At 41.5% G+C, this 23,572-nt stretch overlaps 1 protein-coding gene across 2 annotated transcripts in view; it reads right to left on the reverse strand.

The window, feature by feature from the left end:
* Nucleotides 1–23,572, reverse strand: part of PTN (pleiotrophin) — a 163,151-nt gene that overhangs the window by 51,288 nt on the left and 88,291 nt on the right. For both annotated transcript variants that reach the window (XM_063447573.1, XM_063447572.1), the window contains 2 exons: nt 12,594–12,767; nt 6,288–6,449 (listed from right to left, as the gene is read on the reverse strand). In XM_063447573.1, the coding sequence (XP_063303643.1) occupies nt 6,288–6,449; nt 12,594–12,767 (336 nt within the window). The remainder of the gene's footprint in view (nt 1–6,287; nt 6,450–12,593; nt 12,768–23,572) is intronic.

A 23,572-nucleotide genomic window follows, 5' to 3' on the forward strand; every position in this document is an offset into this window, starting at 1 on the left:
AAGTAACGGAGAGAGCATGGCAGCAACTTCTGGTCACTGCCAAATGTAAGTGTACAGGATTATCATTTTCTCTCCTCCAATAGCCTTGGCTTTTGCATTAGGGCTGATTTAGCATTAGGGCTGATTTAAAATGTGTAAATATGTTATATATAAAGCCAGGGAAGAACAGAAAAGACAAAGACTGGAAGTAAAAATGGCAGACATCTCTGACAGCACTGTGCTACCTGTCACTATATCTCTTTAAATATAGTACTGGGCTTGTTGCAATTGTATGGATATAGAGATACAAATATTAGACCACCCAGGTGCAGTATGTGTAAAAATAAGCAAAAGGATAATTACTTCCCTTCGTGTGGTAAGGTATAACAAAAGGATTCCTCTTAGTCCTTCAAATACACAGATACAAAGCAAGAAATACCTATACCTAAAAATGCAAAAGAAAATACGCTCATAGGGGATTAACGTTGATACAATAAAGTGCCCCTTATTTATATGTCACACTCACAAGATTGAGGTTTTTTTCAAGCTCATCAGAATGATGTGGATTCTCTTAGACCCCTCGTTTGTAGAAGGAATGGGTATTACATGCAAGAGATAAAAGATGACATAGTGTAACGCTGTTTTGAAAAAGTATAAATTGGTTTTAATGGTTACACTTACAGCATAAAAGTTGTAAAAAGGCCCATCAATACAAATCTGTCGTCCAGACAATGCAGGAAACGAAATCCTTGTAGAGATCTCAGCCAGATAGACAAATATAAAAGCAAATAAAATAAAATCAAAGTCCAAATAACTCTACGCGTTTCGTCTGACTTCGCAGACTTCCTCAGGAGTGATGAAGTGCTTCAAATCTTCTGGGTGCTTTGTCCTCCATTTATAAGTCTTCCCGCCGTTGATTCGAATCGAAATCAGCTGTAAATCATCTGTTGTGTTTTGGTCCGTGATGTTTTCCCATATATGGAGTTCCGGAGCGTCTCTGTGGAACGCACGTGCGTTCCACCAACCCGGAAATATCCACCTTCATCTCGGCTGGGCGGAAGTCATCGGCTTTACGACGCAATGCGTCTCACTGGAACGCACGTGCGTTCCATCTCACCCTCACGAAGCAGTCATCATAAAATGAAATTGGATAAATACATAGTATTAGAAATTTGTTCACATCATTATCATTTTGAGCCAATATAAAAGTATATACTAAGACTCTAGTTATCTTCTAGAATATATTCTTAAGGTGTAATACACTCATAGCGTTTTTGTGATCTTAAAGTGGTACCAATGTTGAACACATATTAATATCAAGATTTTTTTTTCTTCACATATAATGATTCTATACTTTCTTCTTAACATTCCTTGTTCACACTCTATTTTTGGGGAGTATTTCTTGGATGTAAAAATATCCAAGACTAAATCAAATGGAGCATCACAATCCAAGAATTGAATACACAAAGAGACAAAAAACAGAAGTAAAAATAGGGTACAGTGACTGGAATAAGTGCACGATGGAGAAACCAGAGAGAGGGATTCTGGACTACAAAAAATAAGCCTGATAAAAATGAATAAAAATAAAAATAAAAATAAATGAAAAATGGAAATGAAAATAAAAATAAAAATAAAAATAAAAATAAAAATAAAAATAAATAGGACATCTATGTTAAAAAGGAGAGTTATAAAAAGCAAACTAAATCAAAATCCACATTCAGCCCTAAGGGCTGAAGTGTTTGCAGCTTATGAATCCAGAATCCCTCCCTCTGTCTGAGTTTCATCATAATGTCCCCTCCCCTTACATCCAAATTCACCCGTTCGATAACCACCCAGGATAAATTATGGGTCTTAAAAGCTGGGCATACATTGCAATGTGTGGGGACTGAATGGTTCCTGACCCCCTTCTTTATATTATTTAGATGTTCTAAAAAACGTATTTTAGCCTTGCGTCCTGTTCTCCCCACATACTGGGCTCCGCAACCACAGCTAAGTAGATAAACTACGTTGGTGGATAGGCATGTGGTATGCCCCTTAATCCTGAATTCCTCTCCCGTTGTTGTACTCTTAAAGCCTGAGATATGACTGGGCATAAATCTACAAGCTTTGCATTTTCCGCATGTATAAAAACCCTTTCTACTGTTCTTTTCCTCCCTATTTTTGTTAGGAGGTTTGAATAGACTAGGTGTCAAGTGGGTTGAAAAATTTCTCCCTTTTCTATAAATCATTTTGGGGATGTCTGGTAATTGACATCTCAAAAATTCGTCCTGTTGTAGAATGGACCAGTGTTTTCTAAAGATTTTATTGATGTGGAATGCTTTCGAGTTGTACTGTGTGTTAAACGAGAACTCAAAGGGATTCTTTTTATTCAATAATCTTTTATTCCTATCCACCAGGAGGTCACCCCTGTTGACACTTTTAATCTTTTGCACCTCAGCTTGTAATTGATCTTTCTTATAACCCTTTTCTACAAATTTCCTAGTGAGGAACTCTGCCTGCTCTGTATATAGTCTCACGTCTGAACAGTTTCGTCTCAATCTGGTGTACTGGCTTTTTGGAACACCTGCAAGCCACTTGGGATGATGTCCACTATCCGATTGGATGAAACTGTTCATATCCGTAGGCTTGAAGTATGTTTTGGTTCTAATCTCCAGATCTTCGATAAAGATCGTCAAGTCCAGGAAGTCTATAGTAGTGTGGTTAAAGATGGGTGTGAATACCAATGAGAATGTATTATCATTCAGATATGAAAAGAAATTAGTCAATTGTTCATCAGATCCTTTCCAGATTACAAGGATGTCATCGATGTACCGACGCCAGAGCACCAGGTTCGCCCCAAACGGACTGTCAGCCCAAATGAAGGCTCTCTCCCAGTGGTCCATAGGAAAAGGATAGGATCTGATGAACAATTGACTAATTTCTTTTCATATCTGAATGATAATACATTCTCATTGGTATTCACACCCATCTTTAACCACACTACTATAGACTTCCTGGACTTGACGATCTTTATCGAAGATCTGGAGATTAGAACCAAAACATACTTCAAGCCTACGGATATGAACAGTTTCATCCAATCGGATAGTGGACATCATCCCAAGTGGCTTGCAGGTGTTCCAAAAAGCCAGTACACCAGATTGAGACGAAACTGTTCAGACGTGAGACTATATACAGAGCAGGCAGAGTTCCTCACTAGGAAATTTGTAGAAAAGGGTTATAAGAAAGATCAATTACAAGCTGAGGTGCAAAAGATTAAAAGTGTCAACAGGGGTGACCTCCTGGTGGATAGGAATAAAAGATTATTGAATAAAAAGAATCCCTTTGAGTTCTCGTTTAACACACAGTACAACTCGAAAGCATTCCACATCAATAAAATCTTTAGAAAACACTGGTCCATTCTACAACAGGACGAATTTTTGAGATGTCAATTACCAGACATCCCCAAAATGATTTATAGAAAAGGGAGAAATTTTTCAACCCACTTGACACCTAGTCTATTCAAACCTCCTAACAAAAATAGGGAGGAAAAGAACAGTAGAAAGGGTTTTTATACATGCGGAAAATGCAAAGCTTGTAGATTTATGCCCAGTCATATCTCAGGCTTTAAGAGTACAACAACGGGAGAGGAATTCAGGATTAAGGGGCATACCACATGCCTATCCACCAACGTAGTTTATCTACTTAGCTGTGGTTGCGGAGCCCAGTATGTGGGGAGAACAGGACGCAAGGCTAAAATACGTTTTTTAGAACATCTAAATAATATAAAGAAGGGGGTCAGGAACCATTCAGTCCCCACACATTGCAATGTATGCCCAGCTTTTAAGACCCATAATTTATCCTGGGTGGTTATCGAACGGGTGAATTTGGATGTAAGGGGAGGGGACATTATGATGAAACTCAGACAGAGGGAGGGATTCTGGATTCATAAGCTGCAAACACTTCAGCCCTTAGGGCTGAATGTGGATTTTGATTTAGTTTGCTTTTTATAACTCTCCTTTTTAACATAGATGTCCTATTTATTTTTATTTTTATTTTTATTTTTATTTTTATTTTCATTTCCATTTTTCATTTATTTTTATTTTTATTTTTATTTTTATTCATTTTTATCAGGCTTATTTTTTGTAGTCCAGAATCCCTCTCTCTGGTTTCTCCATCGTGCACTTATTCCAGTCACTGTACCCTATTTTTACTTCTGTTTTTTGTCTCTTTGTGTATTCAATTCTTGGATTGTGATGCTCCATTTGATTTAGTCTTGGATATTTTTACATCCAAGAAATACTCCCCAAAAATAGAGTGTGAACAAGGAATGTTAAGAAGAAAGTATAGAATCATTATATGTGAAGAAAAAAAAATCTTGATATTAATATGTGTTCAACATTGGTACCACTTTAAGATCACAAAAACGCTATGAGTGTATTACACCTTAAGAATATATTCTAGAAGATAACTAGAGTCTTAGTATATACTTTTATATTGGCTCAAAATGATAATGATGTGAACAAATTTCTAATACTATGTATTTATCCAATTTCATTTTATGATGACTGCTTCGTGAGGGTGAGATGGAACGCACGTGCGTTCCAGTGAGACGCATTGCGTCGTAAAGCCGATGACTTCCGCCCAGCCGAGATGAAGGTGGATATTTCCGGGTTGGTGGAACGCACGTGCGTTCCACAGAGACGCTCCGGAACTCCATATATGGGAAAACATCACGGACCAAAACACAACAGATGATTTACAGCTGATTTCGATTCGAATCAACGGCGGGAAGACTTATAAATGGAGGACAAAGCACCCAGAAGATTTGAAGCACTTCATCACTCCTGAGGAAGTCTGCGAAGTCAGACGAAACGCGTAGAGTTATTTGGACTTTGATTTTATTTTATTTGCTTTTATATTTGTCTATCTGGCTGAGATCTCTACAAGGATTTCGTTTCCTGCATTGTCTGGACGACAGATTTGTATTGATGGGCCTTTTTACAACTTTTATGCTGTAAGTGTAACCATTAAAACCAATTTATACTTTTTCAAAACAGCGTTACACTATGTCATCTTTTATCTCTTGCATGTAATACCCATTCCTTCTACAAACGAGGGGTCTAAGAGAATCCACATCATTCTGATGAGCTTGAAAAAAACCTCAATCTTGTGAGTGTGACATATAAATAAGGGGCACTTTATTGTATCAACGTTAATCCCCTATGAGCGTATTTTCTTTTGCATTTTTAGGTATAGGTATTTCTTGCTTTGTAATTGTATGGATATGTCTGTATTGTTCCTGGCTCTGTTTATTTTTGGGGGTATTTCTGTATTGTACCCAATTCTGTTTTTGTATAGGAAGCTCTGTATTGTTTCTAACTTTGAGTATTGTATGGACATTTCTATATAGCAGTATTGTATGGGTAACTCTGTATCTGTTATTATATTATAGAGTTCCCCCTCTCCCTTTTCACTTAATTGTTATAAAATAAAGCTTTTTATTTACCATCGCTGCTTACCTCTCCCAGAGGAACTGAGACATTATGGAAGTGGCAAGGTCTCCTCCACGATAGTACAATCCAATGATCGGAGAACTGAATCAATGGTTTCCAATGGGGGCTTACTCACAGGATAACAGAGTTTTCCTCGGTCAGTGTCTATAGTGGCTGTCAGTAAGACAACCACTAGAGATGGATTTAACCATGCTAAAAAAACCTGCAATGTCTAAAAAAAAAAACTACAATATTTTACATTGTAGGTTCAAAAGGACATAACCACTAAACCTCTGTATCCAGGCCAGTTCATTAAGATAAAGTGGCCTGGGTGACTTTAGTTTTTTCTTCATCAAAAATATTTAATGGCATTAGTAAAAAAAGCAATCAAACTGCTGTAGTATGAGATAATAGCTGCTGAACATCTTGGGGGCAAGTGTTACCAGTGTTTTCCTGCATGGCCATCACTATGAGAATGATACTACAGTCAGAGGGGATTCTAGAGCTATCAAAGCCTTAGGCAAAACTCAAATAGGTGGCCCTGGTTGATTGCTCAGAGTGACATCAAGCGTGAAGAGAAGCCACAACAAGTATGAGGTCTCAGGCGGTCATCTAACTGGCCTCTATAATAAAGCTACCTCTGACTACAGCCTATATCCATTTACATGTAAAAATGGGAAACATAAAACATGTTTGGTAATATTATAATAAATGACAGTATCATACATTACACTTTAGAATTTTAACATTTATGTGGGTACATATTTTACCTCCATGGGGTATATTGTGCTGGTGGGAAGCACTGCATGGTAGAAACATTTAGTAGAATAGAATTACCTTGGGGTTTGGGTTTGGTGATCTTCCCACATGGCTTGGATAGGGTAACAGTTTCCTGACACTCTGCATTATGTAATGCCTTTTTCAGGCTACCATTTCGTGTCTTCACACCTTTTTCTGGATCACAGTCCCCCCATTCCTGAAACTGGTACTTGCATTCAGCTGGTGGTTTGAAAGGAAGAAGAAGGAACAAAGGTTTGTTAAAATTTGGCAATTTGTGAGGACTCCGAATTATTGTAATCTAGTTACTCCAATAGACAGTTGGGGATTATGGGATGGCCTGTTTTCATATACCAAATTCTCCCCATCTCTCTGTAAATTTGAGCTGTATTCACTATACATCGTAATATTCCCCCAAAACAGAATTGCCAGTAATTCAAAGTGAATTTTAAATTTGATGCCAAAATAGCCTACCTGAAAGCATAGCTGACTTGAAAAATGTTTCCAGTTTGACAATTGTGACTTTAAATTTGGTCTTTACTTTGAATTTAGTTTCCCAACTAATCTCACTTGCGAATGACCCAGATAGTGTTTGTAGGAAATTAAACAGGACATTTCAAAGACAAAAAGTACTACAAAATATTACATCTGGCAATATAGTTGAGATAGGGAATTACTACCTTGCTACATATAAGATTTTTAACATGTTACTAATTAAATGGGAGACAGACAGGAATATTCCATAAAGTTTGAGAATTGTCAGGAATCCATAATGAATTTCAAACTTAAGCCCAAATATCCAGGCTAGAAAAACCACTACTTTGGTCCTAAATTTGAAATGCACTTTGAATTCACAACAATTCTCATTTTTATAAATAACCTTCAAAGTATTTCAAAAGTTTGCTTAAATTTATCAGTGTTTCTGTCATTTAAACATAATTATCCCTGAGGAAGTCGGTTATCGACGAAACGCGTTGGATTAAGTACCTGGATGGACTTTTATCTTCATTTTATTTTATAATTGTATACTATTGTTATTATTATTTTTTACATCTAGTTGCTATCAGCCAGTACTTCCATCTACAGCATAGACGCTATTACCATCTTGTTCCACTTGGTAGTGAAGATATGCCTGCTGATTGCGACTTGAATGTAAGTGCAATAAATTTGTATATTTTTTAACAATACTACTCTATGTATATTCTTTCTATCCTTTTGAGGATCCCAATCTGAGGAGAATTTCCCTTCTACATACAGATACCCCTAAGGGGTGATATACGCAGACCATCAAATACCTCTTGTAAGTTCTCTACCTCCTGGATGTAGATTTTGCTTGCTATTCGTACTTCACTATATATTTTTACTGTCATTTAGATCTACCTGAGATTACGTTCCATCAAACAGGTTGTATCTGATGACTTTGTATCCTCTATATTGTGTGCTATCCCATTTTTTAGCTTTTGTCTCCTTTTGCAAGTTTCATTAGTTAATTTGTTTTCTATAATTATTTTTCACTCAGAACACTGTAAGTCAACTGACTGATAGTGTAGATGTAGATTGCAGTAGGCTACTTCTCACATAGTGTAGTGAGAAATAAAAGACTGTTCCTGGAAACCGCACTATCGCAATACAACAAGCAAAGAAGGGAGTGCCCCCGGGGCAAGTTGCATGTTGTTCCAGTGCACAAATCAACATACTGAGGTCAGACCATCTAGGCTTTAGAAAGGGCCCAAGGGACTGAATCTCATACAGCAGTTTATAAAAGAGCTGGTCAATACACTGGCACAAGACTAGTTACAAGTGGCCCTATACCTTCTTCACTTGGTTGAGAAATACTGAGATCGTCCAGACATTGTTGGATGTTAAATGTGGCTTTTAAACTTCCAGTTGAACAGTTTAAGAATCCTCAAGCTGTAACTGTTTTCTCGATCATTCAATAAATTGTTAAATTATTTAAAGGGTTTTGATCAGGCTCCAGGGCCGGTGTTCTATCAAATTCCCCTACTTCGTGAAAATCCCCTACCCTCGTGAGGGGAATCAGCTGCATCCTGTGCTAGCACTCCTGCTACTCCTCCACAGCAAGGTCTTGGAAGGTAAGTAAAGCTAGTTTTACACTTTCATTATAGTTAGTGCTTTCACTAAGCTTAGGCACACGGGACATTTAGGGTTAAGTGAGGGTTTAAATTAGGGTTAGGTAAATTATTTTAACCTCTCTCACACTCTATTCTTACCCTAACCCTTGGGGTAAGGGTTAAAATAAAGTGTGAGAAATCACTATTTATAGATATTCCCCTAATGTGAAATATCACTAAATATGAACAAGTCCCTAATCCTAACCCTAATTTGAACCCTAACATTAACCCTAAATGTCCCATGTCCTAAGCTCAGTGAATGCACTAACTATAATGAAAGTGTAAAACTAGTTTTACTTACCTTCCAGGACCTTGCTGTGGAGGAGTAGCAGGAGTGCTAGCACGCATGTGCAGCACAGGATCCAGCTGATTCCCCTCACCGGAAGTGACGAGGGTAGGGGATTTTCACGGGTAGGGAAATTTGATAGAACACCGGCGCTCTCTATAGGGAGCTGCTTAAAGGACCACTCTAGTGCCAGGAAAACATACTCGTTTTCCTGGCACTATAGTGCCCTGAGGGTGCCCCCCCCCTCAGGGTCCCCTCCCGCCCGGCTCTGGAAAGGGGAAAAGGGGTGAAACTTACCTTTTTCCAGGGCTGGGCCGGGAGATCTCTGCCTCCGATCCTCCTCCGTTCCGCCCGTCGGCTGAATGCGCACGCACGGCAAGAGCTGCGCGCGCATTCAGCCGGTCGCATAGGAAACCATTTACAATGCTTTCCTATGGATGCTTGCGTGCTCTCACTGTGATTTTCACATTTTCACAGTGAGAATCACGCAAGCGCCTCTAGCGGCTGTCAACGAGACAGCCACTAGAGGATTTGGGGGAAGGCTTAACCCATTAATAAACATAGCAGTTTCTCTGAAACTGCTATGTTTATTTAAAAAAATGGGTTAACCCTAGCTGGACCTGGCACCCAGACCACTTCATTAAGTTGAAGTGGTCTGGGTGCCTAGAGTGGTCCTTTAAGGGGGGGGGGGCGTTGGCCCTGACAAGTTAGATTATTTTTGAGCACTTACATTGTTGCTCACTAGCACCCGGTAGAACACAGGTACGGCGGCATACAGATCAGCCCGCTAAGCCAGGCCTCCCCCTTCCAGGCATGCATTGCGGCAGTGCGTGGGCGCTCCACTTCCTCGCTCCCTCCCCTTCCGCTGGACGTGGGGAGAAGTGGGCGGGAACATAATGTGCAGAGAAAGGGCAGCCATGCGCAAGGAGTGAACAGTAATGAAGGTAAGGTATGGTAAGGTAAAAAGCTCAATGCCTCCTGCATTCATAAATTCTCATAGGCAATATGTCCCTACCAGTCATCAGGTACCCAGCTCAAATAATAACCTGACCAAGAGAAGAGGTGGGCACCATGGATGTCAAGACCCAGAAACGACTCACTATTATTGAAGGATTACACCGAAAATCCAGCACCTGGAGACTATACACCCGCCGGAAGGAAGGAGGTAGGAAGTCTTTTCATTTAGAATGTATTATCTGTTACTCTGTTAATAGCAGATCAGGAGATAAAAAAAAGAAAAAACTTCTTAAGTAAACACACTGTACTTTTTTTAAATAATTTTATTCCCCATGTAGGCTGTGTGAGTCACAGATAGGGTACATGGTTAGAGCTGCTTAAATAGAACCAACATAGCTTTTCCTGATACTTACAGGGATATCCAATAGAGAATCCACAGTTGTGAACCTCCAGCTCGGAGTACCAGGTAGTGCATTGGTTCCAAACCTTATTCCCCAGGAGTGCCACACCATTTTGCTTACTTACAGGGATATTCACTTAATACCCGATTTTGCTCAAATGGAAAAGAACTGGTGAAAATGATCGAATTTCTGACCATATGGGCAGTTTGCACACTAGCTAAGGCTAAATGCGGTCATGATTTGTTTGTACTGTCTTTGAAAGTATTTGGAAAATCAATAATATCTACATGCGAACCAATATAAAGGACAGGAATCGGAAACGACTGCATAGCGACCAAATGCTTTTTACAAGTGAATAACAGTTTGAAGAACTATTTGCCAGCACCCAGTGGGCAAATAGTTAAAAATTCTTAGCAGTACAAGACTTAATTATGTGGCAGCTAGCCAGCATTTGCTAGTCAGCAACCACATGAAATACATTTTCCTTAAAAAATTGTTAAATAAATGTATTGGGGCATGGTTTCATTTTTTTTCTGCATTTGGGTTTTATTGTGTAATTTTAATTAGTGGCGTAGGTTATTCTGGATTTTTAATTTGACCTTTTTGAAGACGAATTAGAAGAAAGAAGGCTTTTGATGGCAATTATAATTTTTTTTCAACAGGTATTAGTTTAATTGCCCCCCTTCACTGTTATTAGAGTGAGAGGGGCAGGTATAGACTTATTTATGAGTTTGTTTTAAGGTGTGGTGGCTAGGGGATTAGTGACACCTAATCACACTAGTGGGAATATTTGGGGAAAGGTAGATAATGACATGTCCTCCCTTCCCCTACTTTGCAATCAAGTAGGGACCCCACCCACTGCCTATGATGGCGGTTGAGGGGGTAAAACTAGGCCCTTCACTTGATTATTAATATTAGAGTGGGGCCATGGGGAACATTAGGTTCACTCCCCTTTACCCTTGAAGGTGTTTTACCTAGGAGCAATAGGGTAGTCTAGCTTTGTATATATATCCAGCTGGTGGTGTTTTTTTTTGCCACATTTAGCAGTGGTTACTTACTGCCGAGAAATCTAGTATTTCTCTTTCTCCTTTAGTTTTTCTATGCCTCTCTGGTGTCCCTGATCCACCTGTACTATAGCCATTAATCCTGTCCCAGTGTCTCTGTTGGCTCTTTTTACTGAGTCTTATTAACCTCCTCTATTTGACTTTGGTACGTGAGTTATTATTTGGATCTGTGCCTCACTATTAGACACAGACACTACCATAGTCGTACCATTATTACTATATATAGCTATTTTTTTGCCTCACAGTATTTGTTCCATATATAGTGCATTTTTATTGATTACAAATAAAGTACTTATTTTTTTCAGGCAATTGTTGGTACATCTATGTGATTTGCTATGTTGGCAACTCCCATGACTATTTACTCAGGGCTGATTTCCTGAGTCACATATATGTACTATCATTTTTTCCTTTACTTTGTTTAAAACCAGTTTTGAGTCCCATTTCCTTTTAGACTCTATTTTTTATTTTATTTCCTATACTAGATTTAGGGTTTAAGCCCTTTATTCAGTGGATCTGGAACCACCATACTGACCTCTATGTATCCGTCTCTTCACTTTTTGGACACATAGTTACTCCTTTATATCTATCACTCCCCTTTACAATTATATTTAGGGGATCCATCAGGCGCTAATGGTTGTGGGCCTAAGGAAGGCCTAGGTCAGGCATAGGCAACCTTCGGCACTCCAGATGTTTTGGACTACACCTTCCATGATGCTTTGCCAGCATTATGGGTGTAAGACCATTATGGGAGATGTGTTCCACAACATCTGGAGTGCCGAAGGTTGCCTATGCCTGGCCTAGGTCCTTCCCCATTAGAAGAGCCCCCACCCAATATATGGCATGAGCATGCCCCCCTGAGTTTTTTGTCAAATGACCCCCACCCAATGCACACATAGTTATTTTACAGGCCACATTCCCAAGGGATGGAGCATTTTCTAGAGACTATGCAGCAACTTCTGCCAAGTTGCTTAATAAACTTTTTAATCGTTTAAAACCTCTATTGTAGTAATATGGGGGTTTTGTTGACCCCATTAGCCTTTTATTTATTTTAACTTTCGTGCTGAACAGCTGCCATATAATCAGACTGAAAAAACTAAAAGCTTACCAATATGCTCAAGGAAACTCTTAGCAAATAGACTGGAATAAAACAAATGACATTCCATATATTGTCTCATCATCAGGCAAGACATAACCGGCAAGGGTTTTTAACTATCTGCTTGCTATCCAAACCAAGTTCAGGCCTATTTGGGGCCTGATTTACAAAATTGAAGTGCATGAATATTTGTTTGGATTTTGCAGTCCGAAAAAGCACTTTGGTGAATTACCCCATTAGTCATCATTTAATTCTACTCTGAAACCTCTGTCCAGAGTTATGTCCCCATAACAGATTATTACAGGAGAACAGAATAGGAAGTACACTTACACTCGAGAGGAAAACAAGAGTCAGTTATAGATCTCCAAACTACCCATCCACAGATGCCACAGATATTAAACAGGCGAAAGCCATAATAAAAATGGTCTCTTACCTCCAAACTGCTTCTTCCAGTTACAGGGGATTTTACATTTCTGCATTTTCATGGTTTGTTTGCACTCCTTTCCAGATCGAGTACCTTCCCGTGTACCCACTCCACAGTCCCCACTGGTAGGTACACAAACACTCCACTGCCACTCTCCACAGTCTGATTTCTTAGCTTTCTTTTCTGTAGTAGAATTATTAAAACATAAAATGTCAAAATATATGTCACTCAAATATTGTACACAAAAACAAATCAATTTTTACTTTAGATTTTGCAGTCAAATTGTCCAGTCATTCTACAGTTCATGAGGGCGATCCTTATTAAAGCAACACTCCAAGCACCATAACCACTACAGTGTGCTGTAGTTTGTGCTGTCAGCAGTGCCTTCCCCCTTACCCATTATAAGTCGTCAAACCATTTTATAACTATTTCACATCTCATGCAGGAGCCACCAGGTGCCACTCCCCACCCCCCACTGCTTTAATAGGGAGCTGGAAGCACCTACTTAGGAGCTCCAAAGCTCTGCATTGCAAGATTAGCTTATTGGCTAGTAACCAATGAGCTAAGCCTTGCACGATTGAGCTTAGCTCACTAAAGAGGGCTTCCAACTATCTGTCAGAAGTAGTGGAGGCAGGGAGTGGGGACCGATGGTCCCCAGGTAAGAAACCAAACCATTTAAAAAAAATATACAGGGCTAAAAAATAAAGGAATGCTGAACTATACCATTCCTCACAAACGAAGACAGTATCGCAGAAAAAACATCTGCGATTGAAAGGTGGATAATTAAAGCAAACCTTTTTAAATATTTAATTAAATGATAGTACGTGTTTAAAAGTAATGGAAAAAAATGCCTACTTTCTATCGACTTTGTTCCAACTCTCCCCAAAAAGTGGAGAGTTTACTTTATTAGCAGGCAGTCTGGCTTGCTTTCACATGAGGCTGACAAGCCAGTAATTCTGATGTACCCACCCCCATTATGGAGAGGTCCACCTTCCTTGGGCTTAGTAAGTGAAGCAATCACTGGCCCGCCCCTTTTACCCCATCTCACCGGTGTCCCACTTCTGGGTTGTCAATATTGGGTGTATGCATGTGGAATGCTCTCACATCACTTACACCATTTTCAGAAGATTTCATAATATATGATTAAGTTCTCTTCAGGATTTTAAGAATTAAAGGACCACTCTAGGCACCCAGACCACTTCAGCTTAATGAGGTGGTCTGGGTGCCAGGTCCTTCTAGGATTAACCCATTTTTTCATAAACATAGCAGTTTCAGAGAAACTGCTATGTTTCTGAATGGGTTAAGCCTTCCCCCTATGTCCTCTAGTGGCTGTCTCATTGACAGCCGCTAGAGGCGCTTGCGTGCTTCTCACTGTGATTTTCACAGTGAGAGCACGCCAGCGTCCATAGGAAAGCATTATGAATGCTTTCCTATGTGACCGGCTGAATGCGCGCGCAGCTCTTGCCGCGCGTGCGCATTCAGCCGACCGGGAGGAGAAGAGGTGGATTGGAGGAGGAGAGCTCTCCGCCCAGCGCTGGAAAAAGGTAAGATGTAACCCCTTTCCTCTTTCCAGAGCCGGGCGGGAGGGGGTCCCTGAGGGTGGGGGCACCCTCAGGGCACTCTAGTGCCAGGAAAACGAGTATGTTTTCCTGGCACTAGAGTGGTCCTTTAAAGAGCACATCTTTCATTCAAGGGCTAAAGTGCATTTTGTATGTTTGCAACTTGGAGTGGTTTTGCATCCTGTAGTTATTTGAAAAGATATCAAGCGCATCGGCTCTTTAAGAGCGCGACCGGGCCCCAGGGATGATGTCAGAACTGGGTGGAAGCCGTCACTTTCTCCCAGATAACAGAGCGCCGCGTGTAAGGCAGCCACTGGACCCAAGGTAAGTAACTAAAACAGTTTGTGTGTGTGTGTAATAGAGAATGTCTGTATCAGTATATCTAGGTGTATGTCTGTGTGTGTTTCTGTATATGTGTGTGTGTATGTGTGTGTATGTATGTGTGTGTGTCTGTCTGTATGTGACTCTATGTGTGTGTGTGTATGTGTGTCTGTATGTACGTGCCTCTGTGTGTGTGTCTGTATGTATGGGTCTCTGTTTGTATGTATGTGTCTGTGTGTTTGTGTGTGTGTCTGCATGTGTATCTGTTTGTCTGCATGTGTGAAGGGGCGGAGACGTGTGGGTGGTAGAGGTATGGGGGGCGGGGACGTATGGGGTGGGGGGTAGATTTATGGAGGCAGGGACGTATAAGGTGGGGGATAGACATATGGGGAAAGGGGGGAGCCCAGGGCAATTTGTGCACCGGGGCCCTGTGGTTTCTAGTTATGCCTCTGCTGGACTTCCTGTGATTTAAACCATTCACTGTCATAAACTTTGAGAGTCTCTGTTTCTGACAGTTCAAGCATAGAGGTACTCTTCAAAAGTTTAACCCCTTAAGGACACATGACAGAAGTTGTGTCCTTAAGAGAAAGATATGTGAACTTTCAGAGATGAGCTGAATTATTCACTTGGGTTGTGGTGAGGTTGCTGATTAGGGATGTGCATGGGCAAAAAATTTGGTTCGGTTCGGCACTTCCGAAATTCAGGACTTTGGCAAATCAGGACTTTGGCAATTTGGCAATTCCATAACCCTGTCCTAACCCCAACCCTATCCTTAACCATACCCATAACCTTACTAGGGTTAGGGGTTATGTTAGGGGTAGGAGTGGGGTTAGGGGTAGGGTTAGATTCCTGTCATCATTCCCTTAAAGGGACACTATAGTCATCCAGACCACTTCAGCTTAATGAAGTGGTTTGGGTGCCAGGTCCCTCAGCTTTTAACCCTTCAGATGTAAACATAGCCATTTCAGAGAAACTGCTATGTTTACATAGCAGGGTTAATTCAACCTCTAGTGTCTGTCGTCCTGACAGCTGCTAGAGGCGCATCTGCGACGCTGGATGCTAAATTCGCATCCAGCGTTCAGAACGACCATAGGAAAGCATTGAGAAATGCTTTCCTATGGACTGTTTTCATGCGCGTGCGGCATTTGCCCCGCATGTGCATTCTGCTCCACTCGGGAGCTGATGTCGGCGGGGAGGAGCGGTCACCAGCGCCGAGGGAGCCTGGCGCTGTATTAAGGTAAGTAGCTGAAGGGGTTTAACGAAATTCGGCACTGTGGCAATTCGGTGTAGTTCGGCAATTCGGTTTGCTTCAGCACTTAGGAAATTCGGCAATTTGGACATTCGGAAGCAGAATTGCTGAAATTTCGGTCCGAAACAAATTGCACATGTCTATTGCTGACACTAATTATTTAAAATTGTATGTAATATTCCCCTGTTATGTTTTTTGCCACCTTTGCATGTGTTCGTTCCACCATGATTTAATGTTTTTTTTCTTAAAGTGCCCCTTTACATACAATATAGACTTAAGCACTCATTTATCCATTCATTCATCCAGACATCCAAATTCTGAAACTCCGAACAGCACAATAAAATAAATAACTATTGAACTAATGCTGCGCGAAACAATATTCTACCATGATACATCCATTCATTCATATGATGAATGACATGATCTACAAGGGGTGTGGTCAAGTGGTCAATGCTTTGGGTTGTAGCCCTAGTTCTTTTTTGTTTTTTTAAAACGGAGGGTGAGCTAATCTAATTTTAGTTTTTGAGGAAGGAAGGAAAGTGCATATAGACAAAAGCAGCAAGTGTAATATTTCAGATTTCCTTGTTGGACTAAGAAATCCAGACTATGTATTTTAACTCCCTATAGGGAACAAAAGATGTCTGAATTTCTGAAAATTTTGGTTCATTTCGATAATTTATGAATTGCACCAAATTTCAGCATTACCAAAACATTACCAAAAAAAAAAAAAATTCCCTGTGCACATGTCTAGCACAAACATATACTGATTATACCTAATTATTCCTCATTAAATATAATTGTAACAGATCGCCTGGCACCCCGACTTGGTACCTCCGTTAATGGATGCTCCTAGCGTTTCCTGAGGACTCCAAGCACTCTGGCAGACACCATAATCACCGAATCCGAGAAACCTTTAAATTCTCCCAAGCGTATGAATGCTGTAGACCATTGAATAGGAACCATACGAATAGGCTTGTACTCCTAGCAGTCAACTGGAACAGCATACAATAAATCCTTCCCCCAATAATGAAACGACACATCACTTTGAGGGTAAAACAGGAACTCTGGACTGGCTCATCCAGCCTGGCTTTTATTACACTTGTACACTTACAGGCCACACCCAGGGGGAGGCATAAAATCACCAATCACACATCTGGTGCAACCCACACATTCCCTCCCCTCAGATAAACAGTTAAACCAATTATTACATACAATAAAAATACAGTTTTTACACACACACTGTAACTTTAAAACCATACATTCAATTTCAATAAAAGTTGCATATTCAGACTCAGCATACATCAAACATAAACACTTCCAAAAATCAGCCAAATCCCTCCAGTGGATCAAAAGTTAGCTGGAAGTCCTTTATGACCGACCGCAAGCACAATTTCCTGCCCAAAACAGTTCCATAGATTTGGGCTGTGCGGTCGGTCAATTTCATGCGAAAAAACGACTAAGTCCCATTTCGAAAGGGACTTAGTCTCTGGAGCTGCAAGTTCAGTATGGGAGAAGGTAAGGGTCAGCGGTGTTCGGCAGAATGTGTAGCCGATTTTAGTTCCACAGAATCTTTAGCATACACCGCTGACCGCATTCGAGTAAACCAAGATGGCCGCCGCCACGTGCAATTAACCGGCAGTAACCTCACAGCCTGGGAGGTAAATTGCCTGCACACTTTAGCTTCTGGGTGGTCCGCCTGTGTGGTACTTGGTTCAGTAAGCCCTATTTACTGAACCAAGTGGGAGAGAGCCAGGGGCAAGTTATTTTACAGGTCTGGGGACATAGTCTTAAAGGGACATTGTTCACCAAAGTTACAAGATGTCCCCAGACGGTTCTTAAAGGGCCATTCACACCAAATAAAAGTCCATACGTTTTCAGGGGCCATAGTCTTAAAGGGTATTGTTACCCAAAGTCTCAATATGTCCCCAGACAGTTCTTAAAGGGCCAGCAGCAGTACAATAAAATACCATTCACTGTGCTTAAAGGGCCAGTAGCCGCCATATAAAGTACAATATGCCCCAAATAACCCAGGGGCCATAGTCAGTAGGTAGGAGGCTAGCAAACAGGCTTCTCCAGGGCCCAGTGGCGAGGTTGGTTTCGCCACAATCATAACAAAGTAAAATCTCATAGAATTTAGGAAAACTGGTGATATATATACTGATTTAAAAAATGTAATCTCAATATAGATGCTTAGTTTAGAAACAAATCCTGACCATAAAAATGTTTAAAGCGGCTCTTCACTTTGCATTTATCGTTTTAAAACGAATCTTTCTTTCTCCCTCTATTTTTCCTTCTTTTTTAAATCTCATCTTAGTTTTTTAGTTATACATAGAATAGTAGGGACTACTTTTTCTTATGGTGAGTGGTATTAGTAGTAGAAAGAGTGCTCATGCCATTATACAGAACACCGGGGAGAGCTTACTTGGAGTATTGTACCCAGGGCCATCTTTAACGCAGGGCAAAAGGGGCAGCCGCCCTCGGCCCAGTTACTCTTGGGGGGCCCAATGCAGCTGCCCCGTGGGCCCTGCTGTCCTCAACTATTTTTCCCCCTTGGGGTCACCGGCCCACACATTAACCCCTTCAGGACGGGTGACGGACGAGGTCCGTCATCCAGGGAATACCCTTAACGACGGGTGACGGACCTTGTCCGTCACGTGGTAAAATTAACCCCAGATCGCCGCAATCGCGGCGATCGTGGGGTTAATGGTGCTCCGGTCTGCCTCTGTATTAGAGGCAGACCGGGAGCACCGGATCCGGCTGCCCCAGTACATGTGCCCGCTCTGACAGCATGTCAGAGCGAGCACATGTGCTCTGTATACTCACCTCCGCCTCCCTGCACTTCCAGGTTCAGTGTGAAGTGCAGGGAGACGGATCTTCAGTGATCCTGCCCCTGGTGTAAAAAAAAAAAGTAAAATTAAAATCCCACCCCCCTTTACCCATTTTAATAAAAAATTAACCCCTTCCCTGCCAATTGATCACTGATGACAGTGATCAATTGGCAGGGATTACATTTTAATATGATCTAATTTTTTTTTTTTAACCCCTGAGGGTTAATTCTTTTTTTTTTAACCCTCAGGGGTTAAATTTATTTTATTAATTAATTTAAATATCTTAAAATTATTGTAACGGGGGGGCGGGGCCTGACAGCAGAGCCGTGAGGACATGAAACCCCAGAGCTCCTGCACTAAGCTACACAACTAACCGATTTTCACGACCCAAGAAGCGACTAATCGGGCCACAAAGGCCAGCAAGCGACAATGGAAGCTCAGCAGAGCGGAATGACACCTCACAAACGGCATCTCCTGATATTTTCACCGGACAAGTGTCCGGGGCCTAGTCACATGGCGAGCGCGGGAGGGACGGCCGCTCTCCCACCGCCACGACTAGATACCTCGACGACTAAGGGCCCCTACTCCCCCCCCTATGGACCGGCGGGGGTAATCCCGGTCCACACTTCACAGGGCCACAAAACCCTGCGAACATCCTCAGCCTCAAGTAACCCGCACCCAGTTGCCAAGATGGCGGCAGCCGACCGAGCTCCTGGGACTCCACCCGCCCAACCTCTACCAGCACAGCCGACAAGCGTTCCCCGCCACGAAGACCGCATAGCGGCAGCTTTCGAACGCTTTTGGGAGCGGTGGAGGGAGATACTGACAAGGACCCAAACAACCACAATGAACCCTCGACCGCCCACTACCTCACCTGCATGCGGGCCGACTACAGGGCACACGATCGTACTAAAGACCGGTATGAAGCAGCAAAGGGCACTGAGAGCTTCGCCCTGTCCTGAAACTCGCAGACCGCTAATCCGACGCCGCCTACCAGGGCCCCAACGCAACCTTAGAGCCTCCATCCAAGGCCCAACGAGACGCACAATTAAGAGGCACATCCGTAGAACCGGGGCGGCCTACCCGCGGTTTGACCACCTACTGAGACACACAACCGCACCCAGCACCCGGATGGACCTTGTCCCCACAGCAAGGAGACACCTAGAGATACCAACCGCAAGGAGAGCAGAACGGCCATTACGCCACCACGGGAAAAGCCCCGCCACCCGAGGTACACAAGGAGGCCCGGGAAGCAACGGAGGAGCCCCTGAGGCACTCTTGGCCCGTGACACCGCAGCTCTATGGGACCTTCCGGTTTGTGCCATGCCACTACCGGCTAAAGGAGTTGGCTGAACGTCGCTGCCACACTGCGGCTTGGACTGTTATACCAACACGTTCCTGCTGCATGAATGGACTCTGTCTCGCATCACCACCCAGCCCTGTCTCTCTGTGATAAATGGTATCTGAGCTGGGACTTACAAATGTGTAATGAGGCAGAGGCATTAATGACTTTTATCTTAGCCCTCGTTCCTCCTATTATACTGGTTGTTACTTATACTGCTGGTCCCTCTTACATTGCTGATGGGGTGCCCAGAAGCCCAATTCATATAGGCTCCCACACATACAGCCTGTGGCACCATCTACAGGTGACCCACCATATAGTAGGTACGGGCCTTAACATGTCAATCTGGAGTGCCCAGCATATTTCTAATGGCAGACAAACTCCACAGGCTCACAGCCTGTATTGCCCCCTTGCACAACACACCTTTATATAGATCATACGCAAATGCTACTCACGGTTCAGTCCTCCTCGTTTTTGGGTTTTTTTCTTTTTTTTTTTAACTTGCCCTCGAAAGTGCTGGCATTCATGACACAGGGGTCAGACCTAACTTTATTAGTTCAACATGATTAATCCACAGGGTGAGCTGTGTTTTATTGTTTATTACTGCAAGATATAAGCTTACGATTCAACTTAATTTACATATGTTAAACCTGTCTAATTCTATATATACTGTTGAAGCGTTGGACCCTAATATGTTATCATCCAAAACTAAAAATGTGCTGTATACTCCTATGCCACGTTATGTTATAAGTGTTTATTACATTACTGCTTGGAACTGCTATTGTGGCTGACCAAGCCTATTGTTATACCACGCACAACAAAAATAAAGAATTAAAAAAAAAAATTATTGTAACGGATCGCCTGGCACCCCGACTTGGTACCTCCGTTAATGGATGCTCCTAGTGCTTCCTGAGGACTCCAAGCACTCTGGCAGACACCACAATCACCGAACCGATGCAGCATATGAACCTTCTCAAGCATAGGAATGCTGTAGACCATTGAATAGGAACCATACGAATAGGCTTGTACTCCTAGCAGTCAACTGGAACAGCATGCCATAAATCCTTCCCCCCAATAATGAGACGACACATCACTTTGAGGGTAAAACAGGAACTCTGGACTGGCTCATCCAGCCCGGCTTTTATTACAATAATACACATACAGTCCACACCCAGGGGGAGGCATAAAATATCCAATCACATACATGGTTCAGCCCACACATCCCCTCCCCTCAGATAACATTAAACCAATTATCCGGTACACCTTTTCAGCCAAGTTCTGGATGTACCCCAAAACCCGGGGGTACACCTTTAAATCCAGCATCGCTGGATAGCCCTTATTCAGGGGTTTTTTGAAACATATTCAAAATTCAAGTCATTCGGATGAACGGTTCGTGAGATATGGGGTTCCAAAGATTTGACCGACCGCATGGGTAAAGTATCCGAAAACAGTTCCATGCATTTTGGCCCTGCGGTCGGTCACAAACAAGGGAATGAAAACAGACGAATTGCCTGTGTTATAGAGCCTGGAGAGGGTTTGAATGAATTCCCTTGTTTGTGGGGTTCTTTCTACCGAACGGCGGGTCATTCGGTAGTTTCTATACAAATTTCTGGGAGTATGGAGGTCTCAGCGGTGTTTGCCTAGTCAAGTGTCCGATTTTAGTTCCAGACACTCGACGGCAAAACACCGCTGTTCAGTAGTTTAAGATGGCCGCCGCCACGTGTTTGTTTCCCGAATGGCGGCCACCCAGAGGACAAAGAATACATTACACTGATTGCCAATTACCCGTTTGCAACATTGTTGCAAACTGTAATTGGAGGCACACTTATTCCTGGGTGGTCTGGTTGTTCGGTAGTTTCACTCAATATAATGAATGGAGTGATTCTACCGAACAATCAGATGAATGCTGCATACATATCCCAGGTTAAACTCAACACATAAATACATATGTAATATTAAAGGCAGTATACTGGAATATGCTCCACAGTCTTAAAGGGACAGTAGTCCCAAAAGTCCCAATATGTCCATCGCTGATTTTAAAGGGCCAGTAGCAGCAATATAAAGTACAATATGCCCCAAATAACCCAGGGGCCATAGTCAGCAGGTAGGAGGCTAGCAAACAGGCTTCTCCAGGGCCCAGTGGCGAGGTTGGTCTCGCCACAATTATAAATTTAGCTAGCTGGGGAGGGTGGAAGTTAGTGGGGAATTGGGGGATTTAGTGTTAGGCTAACTAGGGGTTAACGTTAAAAAAGTTTTAAAATAAGCTTTAAAAAGTAAAAAAAATAAAAACGAAGCATCGCTATCCCAGAAATGTAATAGTTTAAAGCTGACAATGTTTAAACCCTCTACTGTAATCAAACTATACGTTTCCCTCCTTCTCTTCTGTACCCCATCAAAAATGCTTCAATAAAAGAAAGATTGACAAAAAAAAAGTTAAAAAATTAAGTAAAAAAAAAGTTTTAATAACGTTTAAGTAATTTTTTTTTAAAAATAAACCCTTTACCCAGTCCAAATAAAAATTAACCCCTTCCCTGCCAGTCTATCACTGCCTACAGTGATCAAAATACAGATCACAGTATTATACTGTGATCTAATTTTTTTTAACCCCTGACGATTAACTTTTATTTATTTTTTAACCCTCAGGGGTTAAATTTATTTAATTAACTAATTTAAATATTGTATAATTAAATATTTTGATAGCTGGGGTGGGTGGGAGTTATGGGAAAATGGGGAATTTACTGTTAGTGCTGCTTACTGCTAGTTAGGGGTTAACGGTAAAAGAAAAAGCTTAGAAAAATTTAAAATCTGTAAAAAAAAGTTTTACGAAAGTTTAGGAAACTTTAAAAAAAATTAATAAGCAAAACAAAAGTTTAAAAAATAGTTTTAAAAAGTAAAATAAGTTTTAAAAAGTTAAAAAATACATTTAATAACGCTCATTACCACTACACCTGGTACAAGCTAGCGGAAAAATGATCCCACGCTAAGGTTCAAAATATGCCTTTTGAAATACCCTGGGATGTCTTCTTTAAGAAATGGTATGGCTTTATGGGGTATTTGGATTATATAGCCTGGTAAAATACTCTAAAATGGGACATGGGCACAGCGTAAAAATTTAAAGTTTAAAAAAAAATGGAATGGCTGTGTCCCAAATGTGCCCCTCCAATGTCCACATATACCTGGCAAAGGTACATACGGGGGTATTTTTGTACTCAGCCGACATAGCTGAGCAACATATAAAGTATTATAGAGTGGTGGTACACATAAGGTTTGCAAAATATACTGTGCAAACTCACTTTGTGTGTCAAAAAGGCAGAAAAAACGCTTATTACCACTACACCTGGTACAAGCTGGCGGAAAAATTATCCCACGCTAAGGTTCAAAATATGCCTTTTGAAATACCCTGGGGTGTCTACTTTAAGAAATGGTAGGCCTTTGTGGGGTAGTTTGAATTTAAAACCTGCGAAGATGCTTGGAAATTGCACATAGGCCCAGCGTCAAAATTCAAAGTTCTGTAAAAACTGATATGGCTTGGTCTCCAATATGGCATTGTAGCTTCACAAAATAGTGCCAAAGACATTCATTGGGGATGTAATTTTACTCAGAAGACTTAGCTGAGCATAATTTGGAGGTTTTGAACTTAGTGGCACATATGAAATATACAAAATGCCCAGCAAAAAATGCCATCCGTA

The sequence above is a fragment of the Pelobates fuscus genome, chromosome 3 (assembly GCF_036172605.1).
Source record: "Pelobates fuscus isolate aPelFus1 chromosome 3, aPelFus1.pri, whole genome shotgun sequence".
Classification (NCBI taxonomy): Eukaryota; Metazoa; Chordata; class Amphibia; order Anura; family Pelobatidae; genus Pelobates; species Pelobates fuscus.